This window comes from Cyrtonyx montezumae, unplaced genomic scaffold (assembly GCF_038088225.1).
Source record: "Cyrtonyx montezumae isolate F1298 unplaced genomic scaffold, pur_monq_1.0 scaffold_0, whole genome shotgun sequence".
Classification (NCBI taxonomy): Eukaryota; Metazoa; Chordata; class Aves; order Galliformes; family Odontophoridae; genus Cyrtonyx; species Cyrtonyx montezumae.
The window spans coordinates 13,107,272-13,128,270 of record NW_027071824.1 but is presented as its reverse complement, the minus strand read 5'-3'; the positions used below and the strand labels follow the sequence as shown (position 1 = coordinate 13,128,270).

Sequence of the window (20,999 nt, the reverse complement as noted above, 5' to 3'; positions counted from 1 at the left end):
TATTTAAAAGTCACGTCACCTGACAGGACATCACAGCACTCAGTTCTTGCCCTTGAATTAAAAGGATTAAAACCACAGCATGAGAAACTCCGAACTTCCCTCCACGTTAGAAGCTGTAGAGGATTTCCAGCCATCTTCCTAAATATTTCCATGTTAAGAATAGACTGACTTTTACTAGTACTCTAATAAAAAATCCTGGGGTAATCATTACACATGTTGCAAATTTTCCCAGGCCTGTTGCACAGTATCTCCTACAGAAGCTCACAACAGGGAAATTGTTGCTGACAGAATTCTCAAGCCATAGAAACTCCTGCTACCGTCATTCGAAAATAAATGCACATAAGGCAAGGGAAGAATGGTTTGACCAGGTTTGAAAGTATATACATATTGTAAAAGCTTTTATATAAAAGTGTTAATTTGCTACTTCTGGCATTACATTAAAAAAAAAAAAAGCAAGGTGAGTAATTGAGGGCAGTAAAAAGAAAAAAAATCAGCTCTCTTACTTAGTGTTTCTCAATTATATGAGAACTTCACCATGTGGATTAGGTTATTTGGGTGACTAATCCACAAGCTAAGTAGGATTTCACACAAAGAAAGCTATGATCTGAAAAAAAAAGAAAAACCAGACTTTTTCAGAGTTTTTCTGAGTACTCAGGGGCAAGGCATGGTTTGTCACAAGTTCCTGAGTATATGAAAATAGGTCAGCAAACTGTGTAGAAGAATTTCTCTAATGAGGGGGTGGAGGAAGAGAGTTCTTTTTTCTTTTTCTCCGAAATTAAATTTGAATTAAAACTGTCACACACGCATCAACAGAAAATACAGTTAGTAGAACAATAGCAATTTAAAAGATCATATATACGCATCCAAAAATCAAAAATATTACATGTCCTGGAAAAACATGGAAGCATTACTGTTGTTCAAGTCAGCAGTGACACTCTTGGATGCCTTTTCCTAGCTCTGAAACTGCAATAATCACACACAGTGCTGCACAGAGCAGTACCAAAACAACTACAAATCAACTGCTTGGCTGTCATAAACCTTAACAAGCCAGGAAGTCTGGAAAGAGATGGTCACATCTTGCAGCACATACCTGCCACGAATGGCAATGCCCAAGCTTTATGCCTCATAACTGAACTCCCCCGGTAAGGATTTATCTGCCACCACATTTGATTAGTGGCATTACCGCACTGCTCCTTCCAAGATGCACATCTCCACTTTTATGTACTGCTTGGAAGGACAGCCGTGGCCCAGCCCTCCAGACAGAAGCGTGTCTTTACAAGACAGACATGTAAATACTGTAACACAAACAGAACAAGAGCACGGCAGTCATCTAGATCCCCCTCGAGCGAGGAAGATGAATCAGATGTAGCTATTTTGTGTACAGTTTGAAGGCCAAGGTGTTGAGTCAGCTTTTCCCTCACCTCCACAGGAGCTCGTACCCCCGGGACACCTTGGTTTGTCATGCTGAAAACTGCTCTCCATCCTCATCTCTGTGGAATGAACCTGAGCTCGTAAAGGTTCAGCTAAGCAAAGACAGTTGCTGACTTTACTGGACTGCCCCAGACAACTTGGACTTCTGTTTATGTTTACAGCATTGTTTATGCTTAGAGCTACGCCAGCAAAGGGGAATTCTTGAATCATTCTTCACTGGCAACTTGCTGATCTTTTAAATTGTGACACAGCCTAATCTTAACTTTTCTCTGAAACCACAAATGCTTTTTCTTTTTAATAAAAGTGAGAGGCCTCATAATGAGTGGGTCAGAAGAGCTAAAATGTTGGGAGAACACACTGAATACAGAAGGAGCCCCTAATTAAATAAAGGCTCCCAAAGTACATTTTCTGCTTACAGTCATGTAGAACTACTGGAGCAAGCAGCCAGAGGTTTTTTCCAGGAACAATGTAAATATGCAGCCTTTAAAAACTGAAACTATGACCTTTGGTTAAACAATGGCACAGTGCTGTAAAGCTAACAGAGGAGTTTGGAGCTCAGCACGAGGGGAAGATGTTTTAAAATCAGGAAGTTCAGGATTTAATCTTAATCCACTCGCTGGGAGCTCAAAAGCACGTAGGGATTGCATGCAAAGAAGGAAAAGGAAATATAAGTAATGAAATAAAAGAAGCATCAAGCACCCAGAAGCACCAATGCAAATCCAAAACCAGCTGTAGTGAATGTCAACAATGGGACTGAGATAGCAAGCAAAACAAATGCATGACAGCAAGGGAAGGGACTCTTTAACTCTTGTCGTATATGAATTGCAGTCTCTATGCCAACACTGCCTACTCCAATCCTGTAATTCCCCTCTCAAATTACTCCTTACCAACCGGCTCCTAACAAGTACGTGTCCTCACTATAAAACTGCCCTTCTCATTCCATGGCACAGGAAGACCTGTGGTATGATCCCGCTGTGATAATGTCAAGTTTGATTAGATCAAATTTTGTCTTGGATTCAAGTTAGCAAGCAGTATGTAGGGTTTTACTACGACCAACCAACCAACCAAAAAGTATACAAAAAGATACTCACAAACCTGACATGACTGATCAAACTAAACCCAGACCAGGGAACAGGGAAACACCAGTCACGAGGAATTATTTTTAAGAAGTTACTTAAAAAAAATAAATTGTCTAACCAGCCTCAGTGCCCTTGCTAACTGACCTATTATTCTGTTACCATCACTCAGCTTCGTTACATTTCTCTTTAAACACTCCTGGGAGTAAAATGATGTTTTCAGAACTATGTCTTTCTCCCAGTCCCAAACACTAGAGAGTTGGCTGGTAATGTTCCCTAGATACACTTTAAAGTATTGCTCTTTTATGACAGGTATCCTCCCTCCAAGAACTGCTAACACCTGCGCTTTCTGGTGCGAGAGCTGGTAGGTCGCACGCTCCTTTCCTCCTCCTCTGATGCTGCTGACTCCAGTAAGCTTCAATGCTCATGGATGCTGGGGCCAGCATCTTCCAGTGGCCATCACATGGTCCTGTGCTTCCCCAATATATTTGCGGAAGAAGTCTGCCCATGCAGCACCAAGGCTGAAAAACAGCAAGGGCTGTGACAGCCTCTGGAGTGACACTGCTAGAGCACTGCGTTGAGTTTGGCCATTGTAGTGCGGCCTTCAGATTGTGCACGCTGAGTCTCAGCAACATGAGATGTCAGTCAAACATGCAGAGGAGTGAGTGCAAAGCAAAAAGCCTACACAGGGCTATGAGGAGTATCAAAGTAAAAAAGTCACAGAAACTTATACAGAAATTTATTCTATGGGACAAATGGGTCATTTACAAAACCCGACTCCAGAGAACAAAACCTCTACCTTTAACTTAACTTAGGCACTAGATGGAGAATTGCTTTTTGGGCAAGTTGTGGAATGACAAAACTGGAAAAAGAACTGTAGAGTCATTTTGGATGGCTTTCCTGCCATGTCAGGCTTTGTGTTTTCTTTGTGTCCGTAAAAGCTGAATTGGAGCTCATTAGAAGAGTACTGATCTTTGTTGAAGGGGACAGGTGGGCTGAGAGGCTGTTTGTGCTCTGCTAAGCAGCCTTCTGTAGAGCACAAGAGCTTCAGGGTCATCCTAATTTTGACTAAGTGGCACTTCAGTTTTCTGAGCTAAACTTGTCACCATAACGCAGCGAAGTCAAAATCTCAGAGAACATATAAAGAGATGGACAGCAGCCCTCCAGGGCGGGTCTGCGCCAGCTAGCACTGTTTAATTGCTCTTTGAGCACTATTTCAGTTTATCTTCATGCAGCCGTCTCTTGGGGTAGAAGGGAAAACGTTTGTGTTAAGGAAAACAACAGGTCTGAATCCTATACCTGGATAGGTACGACTTTGGCCTTCCTATTCATTTTGAGACACAGACAGACAAACACAAACAAAGCTCACTGTCCAAAGGCCACACCTCTTAAGAGATGAGCTATTTCAGGTGTTTTTAGTTATTTACTGGTTTTTAATTGGGCTTTGGTGCTTTTCTGTCTGTTTGCAGGAGCACAAAGCCTTTTATTGTATAATAACATTACTTGAGTTAAAATAGAATAGGGAGAGCTAACAGGACCGGGAAGCCAGGCTCTTTGTGCAGCCCTACTGTAATGTTTACTGCTCAGAGAAAATAGCTGGGTGTGTATTCGTCAGCCCTTGTGTGGACTCTGTGTGTGTGAGGGTGTGGATCCCTTAACAAAGCCTTTCTGTATTCAAACTGTTACCAAGTTATTGAAGTTAAATTGGTCTTGCTGGGAAATAACAAACAAACAAACACAGTTATACTTAAAGCTGAATGAGATGCAGCCCAAAGAGAATGAGAATGAGCCCAGACAGCCACAGCCTCCAGGGTAAAGCTGGGCAAGTGGTGTGGCACTCCGCTGGGCACCAGCCTTCCCTGTGGTAAGGTGGCCCCAGATGGTGCTGTCACTGAAGGCAGTGAGACACAGTGAAGTGCTCGTGGCATCTCCCACTCTAACCCACGCCAACCAAACGCACAGAGCTGGGACCCTGGCCCTCTCCTCAAGGGCAGAGCTGTCCTGTGGGGTGTATCTGCCCTGCCAAGCAAACAATCAATATGGGTACACTGAGAACTGCAGGAGTGCACTCTGTCTCTCCTCCACCCCTAATCTATCTAAAACAAAGTTTATTTATTAACAAAGTTGTTACTCCTGTTCTACGCTGTATTTCAGGAAAAAATAAAAAAATATAAAAAAAAGCAAGAGCCAGTTTTGCCCAACACAGAGCTCTGGCTTCAGCTGCCACCATGCTCCTCTCCCTGCCGCCTTCCCCCTGGCGGGGATGCAGGAGGGACAGGACGTCCTTTCACATGCTTTATTTGCTTTCTCACCCAATTGGAAAATATTCTCCAAATATAGGTCAAATGGCAAAGCAACTTAAAACCTCTCGTCAAGACCCGTGCTCGCATATTTCTGCTTTGCACAGAGCTAACTGGAAGCACAACACAATCCAGCATCCCCCAGTTGGGCGCAGAGTGGAGGCCACATGTACACTCAAGTTAGAAGGAGCCCGACTGGGACCAACACTACTGGAATTGCATCGTCCTGCACAGCCCTATTTTGAATCACCGTGCATCCGCCATCACTCCCTTTTATTCTTCAATTCTTCCATTACAAAGCCCCAACGAAGAAAAAGCAAAAAGAGTGTAGCTAATTGGGTTTCTTGTAACCAGAAACACACAATTCCCCAAAGCAGGAATGCCTTCACAGTAATGCACAACACATGCTTTCCAGTGTATCGGTGCCAGGGAACGGGTTCGCGACAGCCTCCAGAACGGCTACCTGCACACCCAGTCCTCTCTCACCATACAGGACAGATTTTCTCCCTTACTCTTCTCTCAGACATGCCAGCCATGGGAGGCAAAGAGTGCTTCCCCCTGTACTCCACAGCACCCCACAGAGATTGCAGGGGTGAAGGCAGAAAGCCAACATAATCTACAACGTCACATCACCCGCTGTGCTTTCAAAGCCCTGGTCCCCCTCAAGATGTATTCGCTTCCTCAGTACCTATGGGCACCTGAGGTAATTTTGGCACTTCCTATCAAGTACAGATACAGTTTTCATCTTTGTTCTGGGGATTTTTTTTAACTGCAGAAACATAATGCAGTCATTTCTGTCTACCCGCTGTCCCAGTGGCCGTGCACAGGAAGGTATGCTGAGCATCAGCTCCGCCACTGAAGTAACAGAATTTCTTTCATCCAAAGACTTGCTCCTTCCTGACTACAACATCCTCACTGGAGACTGTCGCTGACATGGAGCCTTGTGCAGCTGAACTAAGTCCTCACTTGGATTACTGAATTGTGCCACTGATCAGCATTTCCGAATTACAGCTAAAATAATCCTTCCTGTAAACCACTTAGCCAAGAGAAGTGGAGCAAGGGAATGTTTGTAAAACACTCTCCAGGAATGGCTGGAGCAGGCACTTAGCAAAACAAGAATTTGAATTATCGACCAATTTTTAATATTTTAGGACTGGAAAACCCCTTTCCTTATGGGTTCATCACCTTGCTAAAACTGTTTTAAGGGTACAAATCCCTCCCACCTAGCCACAGGAAGTAATGGACCCACATATATACACACTTTATTTTTGGAAGGTAAAATACATAAGCTACCATCTCAGACATTTTAGATGAGGGAAAACCAGTCTTACACACTGCATGGCTAACCTGTCCCTGTATCTCTTGAGGAAAACCCTAAAGAATCAAGGGGCTTTATACCAGCCACCTAATTTTTGTTACTAACTGCTGAAAGGTAATCAGGGTATTCGTTTGTCACACACACAGACAACGAGCTTTCCTAAGGAGATGACAGACACCACCCTCATTTCTGCACAGACACATTTCAGTTGCAAGCAGTTATCTTTTGTGTGTATTTGAGCTTCACACTGCAGGCAATGCTTCCGTAATTAATGTTGAGCACAGCAGCCATTCATTACGATACGACCCCAGAAATCCTACAGTTTGTTGAACTAAATGCTAAAATAAAAACACCCTGTGGAAGAAGTCTAGAGGGTGGACCTCTTCATACCATGTGAACTGCAAAGAAAGTCCTCAGATGGCGTGAGGAGGCACGCTGCTGCCAGGATATCAGCCCTGAGCTCAGAACACCATCATTTGAGGTGAAATGATCGTGTCAGCCCTGTCACGCTGCTGCAGAAAGGCTGAGAGCACTGAGCAGGGCTTCGGCATCCTACTGGCACATGCTGCTTTTCCTCCCTCGCTCCTCAGCCTGGATTTACATTCCTAGCATAAGCTGTTCCTTTAAATCCACTCATCTAGAAGCACTGTATTTGATAAGAACAGCCAAGTCTTTTGCATGTTTATGTGTCTACTGATGTGCCTCCTGTTGGAGAGAGACCAACACCCCTCTGGGAGGGAAGAGAGGCACAAGGACTGGCTGGGAAGAACCTGAAAGGTGTGTGAGGTTTGTTTCCTTCTCTGGCCTGGCTCACTTCTTATGGCTTCATCATTATTTCAGTAAAACATGAATGAAAGCTCCCAACTAAACTATTCAGCAAAAGATGCGCAGTTTAGTCGTTTCATTTTAAAAACTCTAAAATTCCTTACAAGTTATGTAATCCAAAGGAAGCTGCTGCATTTCACTGCTGTATGAAACCGTACATTACCTCCTTGCAAGTCAAAGCCAGGACGTAATCTTTGAAACAATCATATATATCAACAATAGGAAAGTATCCGTCCCTCAAATTTGCACTTACAACTGCTCAAGCATCAAGTCTGGTAGGGATAGGAGAATGATGCAATACAGCAAAATCTTCTGTTAGTCTCTTGTAGCCAACCACTGAGTAAGTTCATGGCATCCAGTTATTCTGGGGTATGCCACTTTTTAAAATGAATCACTACTGTCTTGTTCGACTTTTCCCCAATAGCAAAATCCTACTGACATCTCAATATTCTCATCCTGAAAGTCCCAAAGAAAAAAAAGTGCATTTTATTGTAGTTAGAGCACGGCACATTTCTAACTACAACAGACTTGCTGCTAAATTCTAAGAGAGGTCAGAGTAAGGTCGGTCACGAGTTTCACACTCATAACCTTGCTTTCATCCATAGCTGCTTAACCAGTTGGTTTTTATGGCTGCCACATCATGCTATTTAAAGCAATAATCTCGCTTAGAACAACTTTTAAAAAACCTTCAAAAGATCAAGAAAATAAACAAGAGCTCAACCCTGTGAGTTTCTAAACAAGATTCAAGCACATGTATAATTCCACTGACACCCCTACAAATCTCAGCAGCAGCAAAAATCTCTGAATGACAGGGGTGTCAGGCAAAGCCACCAGAAAACTTCAAACTGAATTCAGGGATCATCGACTCCACCTCTTGGTTCCACAACGCACCACCCAACATCCAAACCCCGTGTCTGAGAGTGCTGTACAATGAGGCCATTCCCACTGCCCTGGGCAGCCTGTGCATGCCCATTGCCCTTTGGTGAAGAGCCTGTTACTAACCATCCCACCCCTGACTCTCCCCTCTTGCAGCTCCATGCCATTCCCTGGAGCCCTGTCACTGTCATTAGAGAGCAGAGCTCAGTGCTGCTCCTTCCAAAGCTCTGGGTGTCTCAGCAATTCTTAGTTAGTCCAGAGCATAAACTACTTCTCCATCAACTGATAATAGCACCCAGGGCCAAAACAACTGTTAGACAGTCCTTGACTAAGGTCCACAAGGCATGTTCCTCTAAAAACATAACAGAAACTCTCTGTACTTTTCAGTTTAAGACTCAAGAAGCGAATGTTTATGGCTCTTAGTTGTCTCATCTTTCGCCAGCAAAGTTGAATTTCTCACTTGGAAGGGGAAGAAATACGGCAGAGTACTGTTCTGTCTAAATTAAGATTTGAGACAGATAAGTGAGCTAGACAGCTACCTGTGCAATCTGGTCTAGGGAGTTGCTTTGGCAGGGGGCTGGACTCTATGATCTCTAGTGGTCCCTTCCAACCCCTACAATTCTGTGATTCTGTGATACTGAATAGTTGCCTTGGTAACAGATCGTACTTTCTTTTAGTTTTGCTTATCAGGTCTGCACAGGAGGGCAGTTTGAAGGGACTGACTGTTTTTTTTTTTTTTTTTTTTTTTTTAGATAAAATGGAAACATCCATGAAAAGAAGAAATCAGTTGAATTTACCTGTCATCACAGTAGGTGAATTTCATGTCCATGCTATGGCGACTCATGAAGGTCTTGCTGTCCAGAGGGATATCAATGTTTGAAGGATGCTGAATAGGCTCACACATTATTATAAGGCAGGTGAGAAGTGGCTCTTTATACCCACACAAAGTATGAGGAGGGCAAGTGTTATACACCTTAACTTGTCCAGTGCAGTGCAAAACCTGAAATAACGATTTGTGAATGAAAAATAGACTCAGAACACATTCTCTACAATCCAGAAGGTCTTTTTAAATAGTAAAAATAAAACAATCAAACAAAAAAACCCCCCAACAAAGTCAACACTTATTACAGCTAAAATGGTACCTTCCACGTGGCAGATTTGAGGTTAACAGTTCTGCCTCTGTTGGTAACGGTGCATTTCATCCTCATGAAGAAGTCACGCTCAGTTGACATCTCCTTGTTTTTCTTTCCGAAGCCTGGGCCTGCAAAGGAAAATGGCTTTCTCAGTTTTTGCTTCTTGCTTTCTCCTATTTATAAGCACAAATGATGCAATAGAAATAATAGACTAACTCTCAGGTAATATAGCTGCAGAAACCATCAAAGTTGCATGGACCATTGAAAAGCAGTTCGGAGGTCATAAAAATCAAGTAAAACTTCAGTGAGACTTTTTGCATTAAAACATATGTTTTAGCTAGCAGCACATGACCCTTTGCAAATAGTTATAAGAGAAAACATTACACCTGTTTTAACTTGATGAAAGGAAAACACTGAACAAACAGCTCCGAGGTCTATCATACAAATGCGGTAATTGGCAAAACAAAACAAATTTGCAAAGTATTGAATAACAGCTGATGATTGCCCAAGGAACAAAAATTCTCTTTACTGTGATTAACAGATCTCTACTATCAGCCAATTATTTCCATACTTCATTTGGTTACTTAAAAAGCAAACTCTTATATTTCAGTATTACCATTTTTCAGACTCAGATTCTCTCTAATTTCTTCATGATCACAGGGATGAGTGAAGTCAAAAATGCTGTGTCCAGTTAATTCCACCTGACAGAAACAAAAATGATCGTTACCTAAGTAAAAGCAACTTGCACAGAAAATAATGTGAATCAAATGGATCAGGAGACAATTTTTTGGGGAGTCATCTTGGTAAGGATTTCAGTCACTCATTTATAACCTTTTAAATACCATTTGTTTAAAAGAAAATGGTCGCTGTAATTAAACACACTAAGAGCAGCTTTGGTTTGTTTCCAGTATCTAACGACACTATAACTTTGACAGAAACAGAGGGAGAAAACAACAGCAGAAGCAGCACTGTATGGTGTTCAGGGCACCGGTCTGACAAAAGAGACGTTCCATTTCTACCTTTTTTTTTTCTTGCTGAAACACATACTTGTTTTTCTGCATTTAGGCCCACGTCTAGTTTCTAGGAATTGTATTACAAAGACAGGAAAGCGTGAGGGAACAAGTTACCTGGGTGAGACCCATGTATTTGTTGACATTCTCTGACAAAAAGATCATGTCTCCATCCTGTGTCACCACGGCAATAAATCCCTCCAAAGCTTTCAGGTACAAGTTGTCCATCTGCTGGTCTGCCTCTAGTTCATTCTCATTGTCAGCACATACTGAGAAAAAAAGGGGGAAAAAAAGCATCTAAAATCTTCAGCCAGCCTTTTTCAGCAACTTCATCCAATTACGAGGCAACAAAATATTTTTCTGCTCTTCGAATTTCCTTTCCATAAATCCCTTCTGGTGAAGCCTTTCCTTTCTCCCTTTTTTTTGAGGAGAAAACCATCTCCCTATGGAAAGGCAGCACATATTTTGCTAAACCTTTTAATGAACACAACAGATTCCCTGATGAACGTGTTCCTATTGCATAAGACCACCAATACTCAGACACGAAGTGCAGATTCTGGGTTCACATCCTTTTGGCCACACATTGCCTTCACATCATCCAACAGGTGCTAAGTACAGGGCAAATCTTACAGGAGGCAAGAGGATGATGTTAACAAGAAACATTTGCATCAGGTCAGCTTTTCTAAGGAGTTCAAATATTCTTCCCATGAAGCATTTCCTATACCTCCCCACTTAGAAAGGAGTTATATGTTAACACCACCTGTAGAAGAAAAAGTAGAAAAAGTCCCTTGAAGTCCTGTCAGGGGTACCTCTCATCTAACAACTCTCAAAATTCCTGTACAAAACCCAGATCTGTCCCACCAATACCTGCCTCTACTGCTGCGTGAGTCAGAAACCCATTTGGCTTCAACATGTGCTATTACCCATCTGTGCACCTCCTGACCCACGAGGGGAAAAGCTTTAGGTGCCCTAATCTGCCTACAAAGCGTTCACAAGTTCAATGCATCTTACTATTTCTGGGGAAGAGTGCTACTACTGTGCTAAAGTCTAAGGCCTTGCTGGAAAATTGAGGACATCCTTGCTTTGTTTTGAGTTGTTATTTTCATTAGTCACTTTCCTGTTGTTTTTTGTTGTAGTTTGTTTGTTGCTTGGCTGTAGAGATGGCACTGTTATGCCCTCAGCATATGTGCTCCACCTCCTGAGATGGGAGGCCATAGGTAGGCATGGCTGCAGGAGGGGAGGGCAGACACTGCTCTTCCTAACACCTCCTCTGCTTTCACAGGTTGAAATCAGTCACCCAGCTGGCCATACAGCACTCTCACCTTCTCTTCTCAGCTCTCACACCGGTTCGGCCTGCAGGAGATGATTTGTACATGACTGGTACTGAAAAACGTCTTTGTAGGAAGGGCTCAGGCTGAGCCCACCAGGTTGTGCTGGCCAGAGGCTCCGACCCCACTGTATGCGCCTGCTTTGCAAGAACAGGGAGACCCAAAGCAGTCTGTAGTTGTTTTGCTTTGTTGGTGAAATGCTCCAATTTCAGCACAGGGATTTTGTTTGTTAGCACACTTGAGAAAAGTACTTCATTTTTGTGTTTTTCTTCCCCACCCTGAAACAGAGCATTCATCTTTTCTTCTTGTGGAAATGTCCATTTCAAGAGAAGTCTAGAAGCAGAAATGGAGTGTTGCTTTGCAAAGTACATTATTGGAAGTGACTTTTTTGGTTGCTGCTTTTATTTTTTCCTTCCCCAATAGGGAAGAAGCTGAGACAAAAGTTCTTACTTTTAAGCTACAATTGAAGGATGAATTTGATCGACGCACCTCCTGCAACTGCACCACTAATGCCAAAGTCTAGACCAGGAACAAGCACAGAGGGGTGAGCTCTTGTGGCACGCAGCCCCTGGTTGGAACAGAGCAGTGGTGACAAAACTGACACCAACTGCTGCTTCTGCACCTCTCTGGCAGCTGCCCATCACCCATCCTGCGAGCACAGGAGGAGCTGGCCCAGCCCCAGAGCCCTCGGGAGCACTCCATGTACCGACCTTTGCTTCTCAGCATGGCTGTTTGGTAGCAGGGAAGAGCAGACAGTGGGGACGGGCAGCGCAGGCTGGCGGTGCATCGCTTCGTGTCCCTGCACTGCACATTCAACTACCGGGGCCAATTCTTCCCCAGTACAAAGCGACTGGCTTCAGGAAATGACATCAGGGCCAGTGATTAAAATACAGAAAATACACAATAATATATTTGAATAGTATGCACTTTGACCATAATGACATTTAGGTGGGGAAAAAAAACGCTAAGTGACCATCTGCTCCCAAGCTTGTTTCTGCTGTGTAAAGAATGTCAAGGGTCTTTTTTAACTTTTCCGGATGCAAACAAATGGTTTATTCAGCAAGGATCATGGCTAGAGCCCAAGACAATCAGCCAAGTGTGGGTTCAGAGAAAAAAAATGACTTTTCAGCTCTAACCCCAGACCCTCCTTTCCATTTTTTTTTCCAGCTCATTAAGTTTGCATTAACAAAACATCACCATTCAAAGGCAGGAAGGCTATTCAAAGCATTTGTATTCTTAAATGCCTCCAACAGTGAAAGACAAACACTTTACTTGTATTATCAGGTGATTAAGTTTGCTTTTCCATGTATATAAATTATATTACTTGTACAAACACACACAGAGGACATAGGATCATTCACATCAGGGCTGCAGGTTCAAACCCTTAAGGTCTCAGTCCAGCAAAGCACTTAGAGACACAGACAGCCTGAAAGAACATGGTTCCAGGGATTTGTTGGATCAGAGTTTAACTATATTGTTAAAACTACCTTTGTCCAGCTGGAGGCATCTGTGATGTGGGCTGGCAGGAGGGAGGGGAATGGTGTGTGCTGCTGTGCCCCCTCATGATTGCCAGTCCTACAGACATCCTCAGCCACCTCCTCAGAGAAAACCTTGGCACGGGGAGAGGCTCCTGGGCTGCTCATGTTTTCCCCTGCCCAGGTTCCTTGTGGTGGTCCCAGAGGGTGTGAGCAGAGCTAAGCCCCTGAGCAGTGCAAACAGGGATCCCCAGTCTGCTAGGCCCTGTATCAGGGGCAGTGTAATTACATTAATATAATTAATACATAAAATCCCTAAGCCTAGGGGCTAACACTTATTATGTTACAGCTTGTTCCTTTGTTCCTGTAAAAACTGCTGGCTATCAATACACAGAGGATATACACACATTAGGAGGCTGATCCATCAGATGCATTTACAGTTCTTCCTACCTGCAAAAATCTGCCTTTCTTCAGAACGAATCTATTTTGCAGCAGAATAACAAATAAAGCCACTGCTGCTTCGAGCTGACCCCAGAAACCCTTGTTACCCTTCACTTCAAATTTTCTTTGTAAATTTATGGTGGGGTTGGACTGGAGTGCTAGCATAGGGAACTTCACCTCCAAATGGAGGGATGGGGCCAAATGAAAGCAGGCGGTCTGCACAAGGAGGAGGGAGCAAAACTTCAGCCTCAGAATTCCAGTAGGTCTGAGGCCATCTATCTGGGCAGTGGCAGCCCATGCAGACTTGCCAGCCTTTTCCAGCTCTTCAAAAAGGTAACTGTGGATACAATTTACCCTGATTTTTTTAGGTAGAAAATTTTACTGTCATTATTATTGTTTAAAAGATCTGCTAAATTAATTTTGCAATAAGGATGCACTCCTTTTTTTCCTGGACTTTTTCCATTTCCCCTCTAATAACAAGATTATCTCAGTTCAGGCACTTTGGAAGAAGGGAGAGCGGACTGCAAATATTCCAGGTTAGCTATAAATTAATAGCACGTTCAGTAGAATGAGTTATTGTAATATAACTGTTCATGTTATAGTTCCATTTATGGACCCCGGCCAAGATTGTTCTCATACACTATAAGGAAACCTATAAGGGAGGGAGAATCCAAGCCTGGTTGAGACGGGGAGATCTTGAAATAAGTCAGAGAGCCACAGGGAAGTGAAGTGATATCCCTGGGGCAGATACAGCACACCCAGGAACACAGCAACGGTGTTCCCAGTCCCAACACAGTGCGTTCACGTTGCTTCGAGGCAGTACTTCAGTCTGCATCAATTTTTGATGTGACATTTTTGAAGTCTATTTCTCAGTTTGTATCGAATTTTGAAAAGCATTTTTAACCAGCTCTATTTTGGACAGAAAGAAAAAAAAAATTTCACTGACTATAGTAGAATGTTCATCAACGAGAAACTTTGAACTGTAATGGTAAATGCTTATTGCAGTGTTTATGATAACCTTTAATGCTAAAAATAGCTCACGTAAACAAGCTTTGATTAATTCCCACTGTCAGGATGTGCACTGTTCCCAAGTTTAAGAACACTTTTTCCGTAGATGTTTGCTCATTTCCTTCAGTCCAACCTCTTGGAATGAGTCTGAGGGCTCAAACTCCAGGCTCTCCTTACAATTAATAGCTGCTCAGGTACAAACAGACTCCTAGTAAAAAACCCTCTGCTCCTTTCAGCAGCTTTGTTCAGACCAAGAGGTGCTTTCTTTTTGCCAGTTCAGAGGTACAAAATGTTTGAAGGGGCTTCCACGAGGGGTCACATCACCACCTCCATAGACTTGTCAACGTTTGTCTCTTATCCTGAATCCAACAAGTACCAAAAAGTTGCTCGTTGTGCATAGCAGACACAAGGCTACAGCTGCAAGTCTTCTAGAGGGCTGTAAGAACTGCTTGATGCCAGTCATCAGGAGCCAGGGAAGACATAAGAGCAGCTTTATCCTGAGAGGGCAGCTTTGGGACAGACCTGTCTCTTCCCAGTTTCTTTTTCTGCATTAGAGGAAAGCAGCAGATTCCTCCCCCCCCTCTTCTTGATAGAAGTGTACATCCTGTTCAAGGGGTTATTTTCAATATATCCAATAAATGCTTTCGGTTTAGATACATCACGAAAAAGTTACTCCGAAACTTGAACCTTCCTGAAGGGCTCTTATCTATAAGAGCACAAGCAACTTTGATAAAAGAAGCATTCGCATTAACGCTGCTTTGCAATTTTTCTGCAGTTTGTACATAGCCAAACCCCCCTCATTCTGCTCTAAGGAATGTGCTTTGAGTCCTGCTGCCATCAGTGATGAGCAGAGGGATGCAGCATCACGCTGAACTTGGCTTTCTGAACACATCTTCCCCAAAAAGGGATGTCACTTCAGGCAGCTGAGAGCACTCGGTACCCAGCTCCACTCATTCCTACCAGCACAGCTGGCACAGAGTTAGGTTTCCAATTTAATGAAAGCAAACAAGTGGACGAGCTATTTTTAAAGCACTGTTTTATGCCACAATGGTCTGAGATTAGATGCAGCTTGTCCAGACATTCAAAAACAATGTCCGCATCAGTTCTCCTTGCAGTTTGTGCTCTCCCTTAAAAGCACAGAGAAAAGCTATTTTTTCCCTTCTGCTTCCCGCTGGCTTTCCTGCTCTGTTGTCTCCCTCCCTTGAAACAACTTCACACTGGCTTCCTTGTGGCCTCCCTTCTCCCAAACAACTTCCCGTCCGCTTCTCTGCTCCCTCCCCGTTTCTTCTGCCGTCTGCCTGCACAGGAGCGACTCCCACCCAGCTTCCTTTGCTGCATGCTCTGTGCAGAACAGACACCCGGCTGGCCACACAATTAGCACAGGACTGAAGCAAGCTGAGAAAGCTGTGCTCGCTGGATTAGCCTAACTAAAAAGTCAGCAGCCCCGGCACACTGATGCCAAGGAGTTCTGGTTCCAGCATTGCCTCTGTCACATGTGTGATCCAAATAAACACGTACAAGTATTGGCACACCATACAGGCTTCATGAAGCAGATTCTCTTCCTAATATTCAGACAACAGCACACCGAACAAGCCTTAGAAACTACCACGAAACTAAGGGAGACAGCTTTATTATTCTGCAGAAAAAGAAAATTATTTTTCCTTTGCCATCCATTCATACCTAAAAAGCACATGGTTAAGATACCAGCTGTGCTAGGCAATAGTGAGATACAAATACTGGCATTAGTTTTTCTGACTACGCTGAAGGACGTAAGGCCCTAAATCCAAAAACTCCAATACTGTTAACAATCAGCCATATTTTTAGTAGCAACTTTCTGGGACCAAAGCTTGAACAAAGATCCACTCTAAATTTATCCCAATGACATGAATGCAGCAATGGCAAAATGGATTACGCCAACAGAATTAGAAGACAGCTTGAAAAATATTTAGGAGGTCGTAATTAAATGATATTTCTACTAACATTCCAATTATACCGCGTACTGTTGTGCGCACAACATGGAAACAGTATTATAAAGCCATTGTTTCAGTTTGCTTCCTGTGATACTGATCTCAATCAGGCCGTCAGACCAACAGCCTGCATTTCTAAATGTTAAAGGCTTCCTCTCCAACATTCCCACACAGAATTGCCTACTGTGAAAATCAAAGGGAAACGTGTTACTAAGTAAAGAAGCAACTTTTATAAAGCAAAGCCTGGTATTTTTTACCCTTTTGAACTCTGAGATATACAACCAGCTATTTCCTATTATGATAGGATGCAAGGGCCCGGCGGAGGCCCCGCCATGGCTGCAGGAGAAGCGCGCCCGCAGCCCAGACGCTGGGCCTTCCAGCGGCACGTAGCGCCGAGCTCAGGGCATGCTCAGACTCCAGGCTCTGCCTTTCACCTGCTCGGAGAACCTGGCGTAGATCTCCTGAGGTCTCAGCTTTCTGAAGGCTTAATACTCATTATGCAGCTGAGCTACACAAGTGACAAGCCCTGTTTCAAGTCAGGGAATAGTACAAAGGGGCATCGGGCATTCAGTGCCAAGGGACCGAGGCTGGCATGCTGCCTGAGGCCATCTCTGAAATCCCATCTGGAGCATGAGGGTGCCCCATCCCTGGAGGTGTCAAGGCCAGATTGGATGGGGCCTTGGGCAGCCTGAGCTGGTGGGGAGCAGCCCTTTCCACGGCAGAGGGTTGGAATCAGTGGGGTTTTAAAGTCTCCTTCAACTCAAGGCACACAGTGACTCCGGGCACTTCCAGAAGGACAAGAATGCAGTCCCAGGAAGGCCCTTTGCTTGCCCTGTTCCCAGCAAAACTGCCATGAATCAAGATGCCCCCTCAATTTGAGGACCATGCTCACAAACAGCAATATAAAATACAGCCTCTTCTGCCAGGAGCTTTTGAAATAATTGATAACAAAAATGCTAATCAAGCAGTATGTTTTTCTCTACTAACTTTTGAAGTGTTTACCAAGCTGTATCCCAGGCTTATTCCAGTAATACTGTGTATATAAATATATAAACACAGCAAATGTTATTTAAGTGCCCTAATTAATGACAGAACACATACTCCCACTTAACTCCAGTTTACATTAAGAGTCTAGCCCAAATAATCAGAACTGTTTCATGAGGACAACATATAGCAAAGAGATCTGAAGGCTGGGGTAGGCGTTTGTCTCTCACACATGCTCCAGTTCTCTACCTCCCCATATTACCCAGTTCATCTGCCAGAGACAACACAAGGCCTGTGCTCCCCAACACTGGAGTAAGGTTCCTCAGATGAAGAGCAGAGCTAATGCTAAATTCCAGACAGCTAGATTAAATGTGTGCAGTGTTGGCTGGGGCTTCGAAAGAGCAAAACCAACAGGTATCTCATAAGCCACTTCCATTTCGCTCCACACTCTTGCCAAAATCTCTTCATATGGGAACAAACTGCCCTGGCCCCCACTCTCCCCACCCAAAAAAACAAAACAAAACAAAACAAAACAAACAAACAAAAACCCAAAACCCGATCATTTTAAATTCAATTAGACAGCCTTCTAATGAAAATCAGTGCCTTTATGAAGACTGACATTATTCAGCAGGCCATGAAGACTTTGATCCCACTCTCAGAGGAATAGATCAAAAAAACAACACCTTCCCAACACTGGCTGTGTTAAGTACAACAACAGGCCTGAAAGGCAGCAGTTTTTCAAGAAAGCTCACCTGCCAAAAGCCTGCTTAGAAACGTCTACATTCAATTTTACAGCTTCGTCTCCTAAGGGGAAGAAAGTACTCAGACGGATGGAAATTTGCTTTGGCTACAACAGAACTCTACCTCTACAAATTTTGGGAATCTCAGCAAGTGTACACTGCACAGTAACCAAATGGACAATGTTTCAAAATCATTATTCTGATAAAGAAAAGTTCTTTCTCCAATAAGGACTGTGTTCCAAAGCCTGATTCATGTTATCTTTCAAATATTCGGGGCTAAACAGTCTCAGCTTTCTTGTTGAGCTTAATTTAAGCACTAGCCAAACCCGGAAGAATATAAGTAGCAGATGAGCAAGAAATTACAAGTACTCAGTGGTTTTTTTGCTTGAATTCTTTCATTTCCATGTATTCCCCATGTCAAAAAGTAATATCCAACTCTTACAGAAAATCAGTCCCTTTAGACTAACTTAAGCTCAATCCCTTCAAATGGAAACATTTAAAGACTTTCGAACTCTGATCCACACCTCCGTGGAGAAATCTGCCTGAGGTGACTTAATGCAAACCAGTATTTTAACCAGGGAAGCAGATCAGACCAAAGGTTAAAAAAATAGCTAATGTAGAAGAAATATGGAGCACTGTTAAAGCACAGCCTGTCACAACTGTAACATTGCATTTCCAGATTCCTTTCTAACTGCTTAGTCACGGTGATACCTCAAGAAAACGTAAATTGTCTACACAAATCACATTAGTTTTCAAGCAGTGTCACAGAAAACATGCCAAAATATGCAGATATATGGATAGTGTATCAATATATTGCGTTGTCACCACTATCAAATAATATGATCTTAACCCTTAACCCAAAAGAAGCACTAAACCAATATTTTGTCTGTAGAACTTTGTCAATAAATGTAAGTGCATTTGCAACGTTCACTTTAATTTCAGCAATTTTCAGTCAGCAAATATCTTTTTTTCCTCAGAAAAACAGAATTAAGCCATTTTGTTTCAACATTCCCAGACACAAACATTATTTATATTATCTGTTACAGTCCTGCAGGTTTGCTTTTCATATTCTGTACCAGTCACTAGCTCAACTCATGTAAATATTTGTAAAGCTGAAGCTTTTTTTTTCGCTTTTGATTTGGATGTTTTTTTTTTAATGAGAAACCCACTAACTGGCCTGGTGTACAGCATTTTTAAGAGTGTTTACCTATTTAATGTACTTCAAGCACTAATCACATGGAGGTAACAAAGATGCTGTTCAGCAATTATTTTTTTTTTTACAGAAATAAACATTAAAATCCAATTCTATAATTTAAGATAAAAAGCCCATATTTCATACCACAGTCTTAGTAGAGCCCCCAAAAGGAACAAATAATACAGAGCATACAGACATAGGATTAAATCTGTTGTATCCTTCAGACTAAAAGCAACAAACCAACAGCATACTTTTCCAGAGGATGAGATACTTCCTAATGGCATTTATTAAAGCAGTTGTTATGGTATGACTCATTTTTTCTAAAGAGAAGGAGGGCAATTGTGACCTTATTGGGAGTTTTGCCATTAATGAAGTAGAAGACAAAATTCTGGCTTTGCTTTTCACAAATAATTCAACATTTCTTTTAACATATTCATGACAGAAAGTCAGTGTGCAAGTTCCCCTAGAAACAACAGTCATTTTCATTGATTCTACAGGGTATTGAAACAACAAATTTCTATCAATGCGATCATACAAATGTAGGTGCAAAATAGGAATACTGTTCATTTTATCAGCTTCAACAGGTTAAGAATGTAATGCTGGTTAACATTTCAGGCTAGTCCAAAATAAGCAATACTGATTAAATAGAATCCATTCATATCAACGATTTAAAACTTGTTTACTTTAGCTCTCTCACTCTGCCACATATAGACAACCTACTACTCATTGCCAGTGTGTAGAACAATTAGGCCTTTGCAACAAAGCATTGGTTGGATCTTTGAAACTCCCCAGCTGCCTTTTGTGGCACACACATGCTTGCCATGCCATATTCAGATGAACTTGTCTCAGCATGGAAGCTTAAGGTATATGTGTGAGTTTTGATTGAACTCCTAAAAGCTCAAAACATTGCAACTAATAGATTATATTCAATTGCTCTTCAAGAGCTCAGCTCTTACAGACACAAAAATGCATCAGTTGTTAGTTTGGTAATGGAAACCTTTTGTGACTAGCATCATTCAGATTTTCTATCTCAATTCAAATATAGACAATTCTTCTTGGAAAAAAAGCCCCACACCTGTAAATTTTTGTGTTCTCACAACACAAGCAGCTGTGTCCTGTTCTCCCTTCAGGACCTTGCATTCAGAGAGGACAATGCCCACTCTTATCAAGCTGATACCAACTAGCAACCAGCAGCTCCTTTTAGCCAGACATTACCTGAAGACAGAAGCTTGTGAGTGCGTAAGAAGCTGATGGCCAGGCGCATTATGGATGCCTTGTCCAGGTGGGAACTGACATTGTGGGGCAGGGGCAGTTCATGAGCCAGTTCGTAGAATACTTCGGTCTCTTTGCTTCTCCTGCATCTCGCTGCATCTCTTGATTTCTCCTTCCTCCGTTCAGAACTGCTCCTAGCAGGTAAAGGAGAGAACAGAATTTCATGACATGCAGTTCACAGCTTCAGAGAGGCATTTACAAGAGTTAGCCTTGTCAGCAATGAATCCATTCTGTCAGTGGGTTTAAATTTGATTGACCAAACATTAATATCCATTTGCTCCTTTAAAAAGGGAGTTAGGAGGGGTACTGCTACAACTGGAAAATCAGCTTTTTGGACCCCTCGAGGTCTTGCTGAATGTAACAGGTTCAAGATCTGTCTTAGCTGTGAGATTAAAAATGAAATAGCAAACTATTATTCCTGACATTCAGTAAATGTTAAAAATTGTGCAATATCTAAATTTCTTTTGTCCAATTGATGGTAAATTACTAGAAAAGTACTCCAGAATGAGGTGAGTATTCATTCCAAAGCTGGAGAAATTGTAAAGTATGTGTCTGTGTCATGGATAAAATGAATTGTAATTGCCTTTTCCTGCATTAAAATTAAGGTAATAATAGGCTAT

General features: G+C 42.5%; 1 protein-coding gene across 2 annotated transcripts in view; it reads right to left on the bottom strand.

The window, feature by feature from the left end:
- EPAS1 (endothelial PAS domain protein 1) overlaps positions 1–20,999 on the bottom strand; it is a 77,919-nt gene that overhangs the window by 13,688 nt on the left and 43,232 nt on the right. For both annotated transcript variants that reach the window (XM_065754813.1, XM_065754806.1), the window contains exons 2-6: positions 20,323–20,513; positions 10,087–10,238; positions 9,576–9,660; positions 8,969–9,087; positions 8,624–8,826 (exon numbers count right to left, since the gene is read on the bottom strand). In XM_065754813.1, the coding sequence (XP_065610885.1) occupies positions 8,624–8,826; positions 8,969–9,087; positions 9,576–9,660; positions 10,087–10,238; positions 20,323–20,513 (750 nt within the window). The remainder of the gene's footprint in view (positions 1–8,623; positions 8,827–8,968; positions 9,088–9,575; positions 9,661–10,086; positions 10,239–20,322; positions 20,514–20,999) is intronic.